General features: G+C 32.2%; 1 protein-coding gene across 1 annotated transcript; it reads left to right on the forward strand.

Annotated features, from left to right (window-relative positions):
- The first annotated feature begins 442 nt into the window (after positions 1 to 442).
- On the forward strand, positions 443 to 6,742 carry LOC131625155 (uncharacterized). Its single transcript, XM_058896052.1, has 3 exons — positions 443 to 825; positions 4,979 to 5,143; positions 6,412 to 6,742. Exons 1-3 carry the CDS (start codon positions 561 to 563, stop codon positions 6,438 to 6,440), a joined length of 459 nt encoding a protein of 152 aa, XP_058752035.1. The 5' UTR covers positions 443 to 560; the 3' UTR covers positions 6,441 to 6,742.
- The last annotated feature ends 5,566 nt before the right edge of the window (positions 6,743 to 12,308 follow it).

The following is a 12,308-nucleotide window of genomic DNA, read 5'->3' on the forward strand; positions in this document are numbered from 1 at the left end:
AGAAGCTACTACAAGAATGAGATGAAAGAAAGAGAGGAGAAGGAGATGAAAGAGTGAGAAGAAAGAAAGTCTGAGTTGAATGGAAGCTTGTGCATTGAGAGTTGTTACTTATCAGTATCAAAATAATATAATAAAGAATAGGAAAACCAAAAAGATGGATTTTATTAAGTGAAAAGCAAATACTTGTCTTTCCAAGAAGCTTGTTTTAAAAAGATGACTTAGCATGCAGAAGAATCATGATGAGATGAGTGTAGAAAATAATAAAATAAAATAAAAACAAAATCAAATAGTGGTAGATGGTGAAGGTGTCCACGTGGCACAGTTTAAAAGCAAAGGGGCATATATTTATTTTACAGAACATCTTTTTTTCTTATATTGTAGAAGAGAGTTACTAAACAAAGTTTTTCATTAATAAAAGCTAGAAACTCTTTTTAGCTCTTACCAAAAGGACCTTAATATATCGGTGAAATTTTAGCTAAATTGAATAGTGGACCATAGTTTAGGGGATAAGTTTGGTTTATTTGCAAAAAATCACGATGAATTAACCGACTCGAACGACAATGGAAACCTCCAGTGACACTCACTACACTCCGGCCGATGAAAACGACCCCGTCGCCGTTCAAACGGAACCTTCGACTTCTATCGCCGGCGAGAACGCTTCTGGAACCGATAACACCGGAGATCCCCTCGAGAAGAGCTCCGAGGTTTTGGCGAAAGGCTTGTCCTCGGTCCTCTCTTCCGTGATTAGGGATTTCGATTTCAGAGCTCAACAAACTCTCATGAGCCAAAATCACCTCTCTTCCTCTATCGATCGTCTCACCGGAGGTATCTCTTTTCTTTCTCTACTGATTTTACAACATTGTGCTCAAATTTCAAATTTACTACTGTGATAGAAAATTTTAATGTTTGATTATGTTATCTAATACCTAATTAGACTTGTTTGTGTATGTGCCTTGTGTTGCAACTTGCAAGTAGTTTTATTGATTTTGTTATTATCAACGAGGCATACCCGAACACGACTCCGACACTGATAATAATTTGAAAAAATGAATAAATTAAAATAATCACAAGTGTCGGTGCAGGAGTGTCGGTGCAGGTGTCTGACATTGACACACATTTTTTTAGAGATATCGGTGTTAGGTAGGTTATTATCGGCATTGTGCCATTATTAATATATTGGAGGGATTTGTTACTGTACTTACCATTATTGATGTTCTGTCTGAAATCCAAACGGGTAGGATCCTCCAAGACTCCAACTAATTTGGTGATACCTCCTCGATTATAGTTTAATCCTATGTGATACTCATGTTAGTTAGTGAGAGTGTTTTAAGAGTAGGAGTTTCTAAGGTAGTGCACATAGTTGTGATGAATGGTGTTGCCTTCTTATGGTGCATTGAGCGAAAGAGTCATGATGTGTCCGGTTTTAGATAATTTCCGAGACCCAAACATGGAAACATCTCCTCTGGATGTCATGTCATGATCTCAAATCTTACTCAAAGGAACATCTTCTAGAAGGGCATGGCAACATCTCAAAATTTCAATAGTATTCTAGTCAGGCGGATGCTACCTTACTGGGCTGAAAGGGTAATAGTCTAATAGGCCCTTTGGCTATGTAGGAACATTTACGATGTTTGGTTCATAAGGGTAGGTTTTGTTATGATTTCTGAAATCTGATAAAGTTTGGTTCTGTGTTTAGGCTTCACCTACTTGATAATAGTAATTTTTGTTGTTATTTTATGAAGATACCAAAATAATCTAAGGCCTAGTTTAGGTGCTTCTTAATTAGAATAATTACACGGCTCTTTACTTTCTGGAAAGTCATTATTAGTTTATATATTTGTATTTGTCTGGAAGTTTATTTAAATACGCGACTTTATGAAAAAATAGTAACTAGTGAATATGCATGTGCATAGATAAGCTATGAAGCACGGACACCTCTAGGAGTAGGCGTGTCGCGGTGTCCGACACGCGTCAGTGTCCGACACTTGTATGACACCCGTACGACACGTGTCGGAAAAGTCAAACAAGTGTCGGAAAAGTCAGACAAGTGTCCCCTAAAAAATGGTTTTTTTCTTTGCTCCGACACTCTTTTAATCAGTGTCCGACACTCGTATGACACTCATACCACATATTTCCGACAACTCAGACAAATATTTCAAACAAAAATTGGTTTTATTTCTTTGCTTCAAATCACATTTATATATTTTTTGGACAAATCTCACACACCTAAAAGAGTTAAACATGTATTGAAACAATGTTATCAATAAAGAATTTCAGACATTAATTTTGATCAATATATGGATAAATGAAACTCAAATATTAGCTTATTTGTAGCGGTGTCGGTGTCCTATGTTTTCAACATTATCGGTGTCGGAGTGTCCGTGTCGTGTCGTGTCTCGGTGTCCGTGTCAGAGTCTGTGCTTCATAGTAGATAAGCCATTGGGTCCAAGATCTTCTAGGTTTGTTTTTCTTGTTATTGTAGGGTGTTAGTTTAGGTGCTACTCTTTAAACTGGTGAAGTAGATAGTAACATTGGGACTATTCTGTTTAACCTGCTATAGAACCAAGGGAAAACATACTCAATGGGCCCGACACATAAATATTGAACTATGTAGTTATACTAGGACCTTTACTTCATGCTTGCAATTCATCGTGTATGGTTATAGTCTTAACTTTTTATGTGAAAAACTCACAAAAGACTTAAAAGGATGATATAAGCTGTTATTACTTATCTTTACTAGAAAGAAGGAAAAATGTGAAATTCATGACTTGAGGTGTTCCGGGAAGATTTTGATTCCTGTGGTTGGAGGTTTTGTTCTTGCTCAAGCATTTGAAAGTGGTTTTCTTTGCTGGAATGTAAAATTGAAAGGAGAGTTTCTGTACCATTCGGCGAGTAGCAGCTGTAGTCCTTTCAGCTGTAGTCCTTTCTTTTGTAGCTTTGATAATCTTATTTTTGCTAATTTAAGGTTAAATAAGTAAAGGTTTTATTGCCAGTATCTTAATTTTCCATTTCCTTTCCTTTATAAAATTATTCAACTCTTGGAAATAATTATGCAATTCTCTCAACTTGAAAGAAGCTTTTTTGTTGCATAACAGAAATGCAAAAGGAACTAAATTGCTCAAATACTGAAATTACAATTTGTTGGAAACATTGTTTTGGATAGAGGATAGAACATTATGGTGGAATTTGATCATGTAGCTGACCCCACTTAGTGGGATAAGGCTTGATTGTTATCGTTGTTGTTTTTGCGATCCTCTCCTAGCTGTCTAATTGCGGCATTTTGGTTGTCTTCAACACTTTCTTTGTGTTGTGTGTAAAATAATAGATTTAGTCCCACATTATTTAGAATATATGGTATGTTAGTGTTTATAAAGCTTAGACAATCCACCTTCCAAGCCGGGTTTGTAAAGTTGAGTTAGGTCCAACCCAAATTATAAGATAGTATTAGAGCATATCCTAAATCCGTGGTGGATTCCACATCGTCCATCCTTAGCCATTGTCCGTCCATCAGAGCATATCCTAAATCCGTGGTGGATTCCACATGGGGGTGGGGTTGGTAATTTCGCCTTCATTGCGGTCTGTCCTTAGCTGCCTACTTGTGACATTTGGGTTCCCCTTCATTGCGTTGTGAAGGGGTGAATTTGATCCCACATTGCTTAGAGATTAGGGGTGTTCATTGGTTCGGGTAAATCTGAACCAAAACAATCGGTTCGGACATCGGATTTTCAATTTTCTACCCGCAAGCCCAATCCAAACCAACCATTATTAATAATCATGAAAATTACTACCAAGCATTCAACTTCAATAAGAAAAAAATAAAATGTTGTGTGTGGACAAGTTATGCTATTTTAATTTGTTATTAGAAAATTGATAGTGTAATATGATAAATGAACATAAAGTTATGAAACACATTCATTATCATATTAATTCAAGTGACTAAAGTCTTAATCTTAGATATTTTTCTTGTTAGATATTTTTGAATCTATTAGAGAAAAATTTCTAGTATAATATTTAAATTTGAACACTTTTAATATTATATTTTTTATAATATTATGAAAAATTAATTTTTGTAAATAAGTTATTTTTTAAAAATATTTTTGTATTTTTTATCTACCCGATCAGTCCAACCCAAACCAATCCATTGTTTCTCGGATCAGTTCGGTTTGGGCTTTATCGCAAAAATTTGTAAATCCAATTCAAACCAATCCATTTAATTCTAATCGGTTTGGGTATCAGATTCTCTCAAAACCGAACCAAACCGGTCCGCGAACACCCCTAGAGATATAGCCTTTGCAATGTTATAATATTTGGGCCATCCTCAGCATACAAACCGGTTTTGTAAGGCTAAGTTAGGCCCGACCCTCACCTTAAAAGCTGTTTTTGTAAGGTTGAGTCTAACCCAATCTAAATTCCTAAATTTGTTGTTGGATTCTGCATTGTCCATGGTTTAGACTCATTTGGGCCCAATCATATCAGTTGCATAAGGAAGTTGGCAACCTCACGGTTTACTGCAGCAAGTTTCATGAAAGAACCAATTCTTAGCCTCCAACAAAGAGTGTTTTTCCTTGAAGTGAGAATGCTGAATCTTCAAGTTTGGTGCACCATAGAGCTGTATAGATATTCCATGAGCTATACAATCGTAAAAAGAAACACTTAACTCTTCCCAAGATGGCTAAAACATCCAGTTGTCTGCATGATGATACAAATATTGTTCACTGCAACCATGGAAATCTTAATTCCCAAGATGGCTAAAACATCCAGTTGTCTGCATGATGATACAAATATTGTTCACTGCAACCATGGAAATCTTAATTGCCATGTCGAACTTGCTTCTGTAATGTGCTAATATGGTCTGCCTTTGTTAATTTGTTATTCAATTTGGTTTTGCTTAATGTTAATGCCTCTGCTAAAGCTTCTCCTATAACTCTAGGATGTTATAATTTCTAAATAAAGTCTAAAATTTGTGTTTTTTGGGCAGAACTTGATCAATTGCTCGAAGATGCACCTTTACCATTCATAATGCAACATGCTGCCAAGATATCTAGTGTTAGGAAAAGAGTTTCATCCCTGAATTCACTTCTAAAATCCATACAAGGGCGGATTGATAATATAGATCGCATTATGTCTACTGGCACTACTCATGGTATATACACGTCTCCAAAGTTTTAATCCTATAGTTATTTTCTCATAGTTACTAACTGCTAGTGTTGGAATTCCATCCCCTCCCCTCCCTCCTAATGTTCTGTGTTAGTACACGGTTTTATTACTCTGCAAAGTTAAAATTACATTCACTTTGATTATCTGTCATATTAGCGAGCTGTTTTGTGATTGATCTATTTCTTTACAGTTCTAAAATTTTACTTTTAAAAAAATTGAGCAAGTGATAAATTATTATTAATTAAAGTAACACTAATGACAATTTTACAAGTGTTCCTTTTGGAGAAAGTAACTTGTCAATTTTTGCATTATACTCAGTGCTCAACAACCGTGTTTTATCCTTTAAGGACACTCTTGAACCCACATGCACTTCCCACCAGTACAAAACACTGATCATACATTCTAGTTGGCATACTGCATACCAAAATTATTATCTTATCAAGTCGCTCAGAAGCATCATGGCACCTTGCTTGATACGGAAAGTGTGTTTGTGTTAGCATTTAAAAATTTGATTTTGAGTAAATTTTATTTGTCAAACTTGGGTTTGAATCAAAGTGAAATTTAGTCATAGTTTTGAGTTTTTGACGCGAGGAATGTTAGTTAGTATTAATGAATAACACTTAGACAATTCAATGTTTAGGAGGTTAGAATCAAGTTTGGAAACTAGACTTGTCTGCCTCAGTAATGTTAGACATGCTATGCAGTGTCCAAGGTGAATTCGTTCTTCAAATAGGATTTTGGCAATACCAAATGCAAGAACCAAACTCAGCCAAATCTGCAGCTAGGGCCACAGAATATTTTGACAATCCTGTTAATTAAAATGTCTAAGATATGATTCTAATGAGAACCAAAGAACCTTGCAGTTAGAATTGACTACTAGACAAACTGATCAGAAGTCCAAGTTGATGGCAATCTGATTTAGAATATCTATAGCTCATTAAAGTGTATGATGCTCTATTCCTTTGTAGATCAAAGAGAATCAAGCACGCATTAGATATTTTCTAACAAGCAGATTAAATAGTGATACTATTTGCTATACATTCCGTTCTATTTAGTTAACAGTGTCATCAAAGTACTTACAAGTCACGACGCCGAATTGTAGCAATGATTAGAGGCTCATATCGCATCTAATTATTTAAATGTATGGACTATAATCTTAATCCTAGTTTGCATTGATAAGGTTAATAGGGTGCATACTAACTATTTATCTGTTAAATTCACTTATGACCAAGTTTTTAATATATAATTTTGCAGAAAAAACAAGCACAGAAGGTTCTGGGTGAATTGTCATCAGCTCAATCAACTTCCATATTTTCATTATGTATGTACCTCTACCATGCAATGCACCCTTCAGCCCTTAAATTCAATTATTCTTGTTAGCATATATACTTGCTTGGTTCCACCAGCTCAGGACATGGAAATTGGCATCTGGTTATTAGTCTTATTCAGGTTACTTTTAATTTTTGTTTAACATCAGAACAAAAGCCATTCCCTTGTAAATGTTAAGCTTCTGCAAAATGAAAAAAAGAAAACAATGTGTTCGCAAAAAATTTATTCTTATGATTTAGAAATGAGTTTAATACAATTATATCTATGATTTTAGAAGCAAATTTATAAAAGTCATTTAATTTCAAATTTATGCTTTTCTATATACATCAATAAGGAGACACCCTATATTTGAAGAACTAACAGATATTAAGACATCAAAAACCCCATAGCACTGTGGGACTATATAACACTTGCCCCATCTAAAGTAGCATCTTGTGTTGGTTGGTTTGTACTCTGTAATAAGGGCCCGTTCATTTTCTGGAACTTCTGAAACAAAGTGTGCAGTGCAGCCCAGTTCTATCTAACTCTTGGGTCTACCCAACTCTCGGTCCTAGTCATAGGGTGGTGAAACAATGACTTTAGGTCTAAAAAACGTTTCTTGATATATATAATGTTTAAAAAGATATGTAAAAAGAAGATTCTCGCCAAGATCCAAGTTTATTCACTTTAAAGTAAAAAAAAAACTCTTGTGTTAGCTTTAGTGTTGTGTTTGAATGCTGAGAAAGGAGGATTGATGAAAAGGTGAAACATTGAGACACCACCTTTCTTTAAGAAAGAAACTTTTAAACAGTGGTGTGGGTTCTAGAATTATGCATTTTCACCTGCTGATTTCTATCGGTCAGGTTAAGTCTATGTTTGGTTTCACGTTTGAGGCATCTAAAATTGATTCCGGACTTTAGAATTTATTTTGAAGTGTTTGGTTGATCTCGAGCAAAATTGATTATGTGTTTCAGAATTGATTCTACTTGAAGCTAGGATTTGTAGCTTTTTATCAAACGTGATTTTTACACTGTAATTTATTGTTCAATTCACTTTCAAGAATTTCTCCAAACATAAATCACTTTATCTTTAACTCACTTGTATCCAGAATCAATTTTACACAATCAATTTCACTACAGAACCAAACACACTAAATCCCATTGTACCTTGGGCGTTGCTCATTGCACCCTTAGAGTTACTTTCAAATCCTTAAATTTCCGAAAATGTTCCTCTCGTAGCATTTGGATTTTAAAATCCGAACGAATTCAATACACAAATAAGATTTAGGATTTAGAGTTTTTGGTGCGTTTCGGATAAATTTAAATTCTCTTATAATATAAGATCATTTTCAGAAATTCCATAAGATTTGAGAGTAATACTAAAAGGTGTAATAAGCATCATATTGTACCTCACTTGTGCTTACTTGTGTTGAGTTGAGCCTGATTGAATCACACTTGAACCAAGTTATTATTTTTGGCATTTCAATTTATTTTATCTTTACTTTTTAATACTTTTTTGATGTTCAACCATGGTTGAACGGATTGAACAATGACTCAAGCCTCATTTGTTTGATCTTAGGTCATACTTTTTAAAGATATTTATATCATAATATAAATACATAATTTTTTCGTCAAAAAAAAAAATTTAGTTTTCTTTCTTTCCACTCTCACTCCTTAGCATTTCTTTTATTCCTTCCACTATTCAAAGCAACTAGTCTCTTCTCTTTTATTCCTTCAACATCTTACCTTTTTACCTTCTTAGATATCTCTTTCTTTAGCTTTCACTATTTGCCTGATATAAACTCATAATAGATGACGCACCTGTCTGTAGAATTGTAATTATGTGTATTATTATTGAATTGCATACTGTATGCATAAACGCCAAAGATTGGTGACACAAGAAAATTTTCCCAAAGCAAATGGCCCAAATCATGCCTTGGTTTGATGTTGTTGTTGTTTTGTAGCACAAGTGAAGAAAGGAAAGAAAAAAAGGAAAACCAAAAATGCCATATTGAGCACAAAACTCCAACCTTTCTTGTTGAGCTACAGTAAAACTGTAAAAAAGCTGTTGTCATGACAGTAGTAAACTCCAAAATGAACACAAACCCATTGCAGTTTATGACACAGTCTAATACAACAACAACAAATTGTGATGTGAAGTTTTGTAGTTTCATATGTCCCCACCCACACTCTAGTACGGGGACTAGTTCATAGGGATACAATTATTCTATATTCTAAAGAAAACATTCATCTTTGCAATTGCACCTAGCCTTGAATCTCATATGAAGACACTGCAATGAGTGTGTAGACTATGATGATTGATGGAGATATTTTCCCAAGTCAGCCATATCTTAGCCTCAAGTTAGGTTTAAAAGTTTTTCAAAAGTATTACGGTTGGTTAGTGTAAAAGTAGAGTCATAGCACCTATTTTTTGGTTTTTGGAATTGTAGGTGTGCTATTATTATGATTGCTTTTGAAGTTAAAAAACTGACAAACAAGTTTTTGAAATTGTCAATTATATTTGTATAAAGGAGCTAAAGATCTCATGTTCAAATTTTAGCAATAATATCTCGTCCTTATTATAAAAAAAATTATTTTCTCTATTTTTATTAAGAATTTTATTTTTTAGATTTGTAGAATGATTAATGTATTTGGTCTATATATGAACTAGATATATTAATTAGTAAATAAATCTAAAAAGTGATCTTTCTTTTATACTAATAAAGATTAAGAGGGAAACCAAGCGGTTGAGCTCCATTGGCAAGGAGTCCCGTCCAAGGACATACTCGGGAATACCGAGTTCGATTCTTAGGCGTAACAATCTTACTTGGCCAAATCTAAGAGGGAATATTTTTTAGATTCATAAAATAATTAATGTATTTGATAGATATATTGATCATTAAATAAATTTGAAAGTAAACTTTCTTTTATAATAAGAACTAGAGGAAATACTAATACTAGTAATTAAAGTTAATTTTAGACATTTAAAAAAAAATTAAGAACAATTATTTTAATTCAAAGTAGAACAATACTACACTAACGTTCATTTTAACATTCAACTCTCAACCTTATTCTTTTATCGAGTAAAATTCAAGTAGTTTTTTTAACGGTTTTTAAAAAATTCAATTCTGTCTTACAATGAGTGACTCAGTATATCATTTTACACAAATTAAGAAAAGTATAATAAAGTAAGAAAGATAATATTACTTTTACCATAGTACTCTTATCATGTAATTGGAACGGTGAACTTTTTAATAATTAGAGAGTAAAATTGAAAAAAGTGTATTGAAAATTGAAATGAATCATTCATTTTAAAACATTATTTTATTCCAAATGAATCACTAATTATAAGATAGAGTACTATGCTGAAACTGACTATTTTCAAGCCTACTCTGAAAACATTAAACTTTAATTATATCAATTCCAAATATTTACAATGTCAACTCCTTAATTTCAAATCCAACTCAAGGACCAATTTATGTGAAATTTATGCAAAATATAATTATTGAGACATTCTTAATAAATTTGCATATATTTCATTCAATAAAAAACTAAGCACATTATATGAAACTCATTTTGATAGTGTGAAATCCTTATAATATTTATTTAATTTTATTCAAATTAATTAATTTAAATTTATCTATTCAATAAATTTTGTTATAACATATAAAAACTTTTTTTATAACTTTTTCTAACATAGTTTATGAAAATAATTTATAACTTACAAAAATCAATTTAAATTTATTTTATTAATTATAACAAAATAATTTATCCAAGTTTATTTATATATAAATGCTTCTACTCTGAGTGCATGTTTGGTCCGACTTTTGAAAGAACCAAAATTAATTTTAGAGAAGTAAAATTGATTCTGGATAATTTTAAGATGTTAGTTTAAGGGTGTGTTTGGATTGGCGGTGAACAAAATTGATTCTAGCAGAACTGAGTTTGGTAGAATTGATTTTAACAAAATTGATTTTAGCAAAATTGATTTATGTTTGAATATATTTATGTAAAAGGGAGTTGAACATTAAATTTCAGTGTACAAATTACCTAGAATCTCTGGAGGTAGAAACTACAAATTTTAACTTCAAGTAGAATCAATTCTGGAACTTCAAGTAGAATCAATTTTGGAAGCAAAATCAATTCTACTTTTGATAAAACAAACACCTCAAAATCAACAGAAATCAATTTTACACCTCTAGAATGATTATAGATCTTCCAAAAGCCAATCCAAACATGCTATAAGCTAAAGTATAATTGATTTTGTCTCCATAAATTCTACTTGAAGTTAAAATTTATAACTTCTACCTCCAGAATTGATTTTAGATGATTTTTACACTGAAATTTATTGTTTAACTCAGTTTTACATAAATGTATCCAAACATAAGGGTGTGTTTGGATTGACGGTGAACAAAATTGATTCTAGTAGAATTGAGTTTGATATAATTGATTTTATCAGAACTGAGTGTTGTAGAGTTGATTTATGTTTGAATACATTTATATAAAAGTGAGTTGAACAATAAATTTCAATGTAAAAATTATCCAGAATCAATTCTGGAGGCAGAAGCTATAAATTCTAACTTCAAGTAGAATCAATTCTGAAGACAGAATCAATTCTACTTTTACTTAACCAAACATCTTAAAATTACCCATAATCAACTCTACACTTCTAGAATTGCTTTTGGCTCTTCCAAAAGTCAAACCAAATATGCACTAAATTAATTATACTAAACTCAATTCTGATAAAATCAATTATACCAAACTCAATTATATTAGAATCAATTATGTCTTCGGTCAATTTAGACGCACCATAAAAATAAGATGTTTATTAGTACTAGTTGCTCTTTACTACTCACTATTTACTTTACCATAGATAAATAATGTGTTACTTTTATATGTCCCTTATCTCACATACCAACACAAGAACACCTTTTTGTTAGCCGTTAGCATATTGGCAAGAGCACCCTACACTTTTATCATCCCTTTTTGTGCACTGACCCACTCACTCCTCTCCTCTCCCCTACAACACTCCCTCCACAAAGAGAGAGAAAAACTGCAGCATTTCCATATGATAAGATTTAAAGGGATTGGATGAATAGGAATCTATTCAGAAACTAGACTGTACACAACCACGTTCTTTCTTTGATGCCCCAAAACTTCCCTCAGTCTTTTGCAGACTCTCTCTCATTGAGTATTTTTAACACACACAAAATCAAATCAATAAGATCATGCTTTTACTCCATTGTCTCAATAATTATAATATGCCTAGTTTAGATTAGAATCTTTTATAGGCTTTTAGGTGGGTTCATTAATTAATCCTCATGCCTGCTTTTCAGCTTATTTACCTCGCAAGATACAAATCATTACACGTTTTCTCTAACCTATAATAAAGTCCACACAAAGTAATCTCAAAGTTCAGCTCACTATCCAAAATAGGTTCTCTTCAAAAATCTCAAAGTTGAAAATATTTTCAATGAAAAAACTATTTTTTTATAATGTTAGTTGGAAAATATAAATTTTTGTAACTTATTTTATTTATATTTTTTAAATTATTTATATACTAGATAGGTTAATTGACTTAAATCGTTAGGTTAATTTTATACTGCTATCCAATATGAATATATTGTTAATATGAATATATTGTTCAGTTATATCATATCAATAATTTAAAAAATATAATTTAATTTAGTGAAATTCATGATCGTAATTAGTTGATAGTGTAAAATTAATTAAAACCGTTAGTGGATCACTCTTTTCTCATGTTAATTAATAATGAATAGGTTTATAATTGATGATTTAAAGTTACTAGCTGTTAGTTTATAATGGATAAATTAATTAATTAAA

This window comes from Vicia villosa, unplaced genomic scaffold (genome assembly GCF_029867415.1).
Source record: "Vicia villosa cultivar HV-30 ecotype Madison, WI unplaced genomic scaffold, Vvil1.0 ctg.000189F_1_1, whole genome shotgun sequence".
NCBI lineage: Eukaryota > Viridiplantae > Streptophyta > Magnoliopsida > Fabales > Fabaceae > Vicia > Vicia villosa.

Bases quoted from the DNA above. Each gene is read 5' to 3' on its own strand.
- LOC131625155 (XM_058896052.1), top strand. From the start codon at position 561: ATGGAAACCTCCAGTGACACTCACTACACTCCGGCCGATGAAAACGAC. The intron at 826-4,978 runs GTATCTCTTTTC...TTTTTTGGGCAG, and splicing joins TATCGATCGTCTCACCGGAG to AACTTGATCAATTGCTCGAA. The intron at 5,144-6,411 runs GTATATACACGT...ATAATTTTGCAG, and splicing joins GTCTACTGGCACTACTCATG to AAAAAACAAGCACAGAAGGT.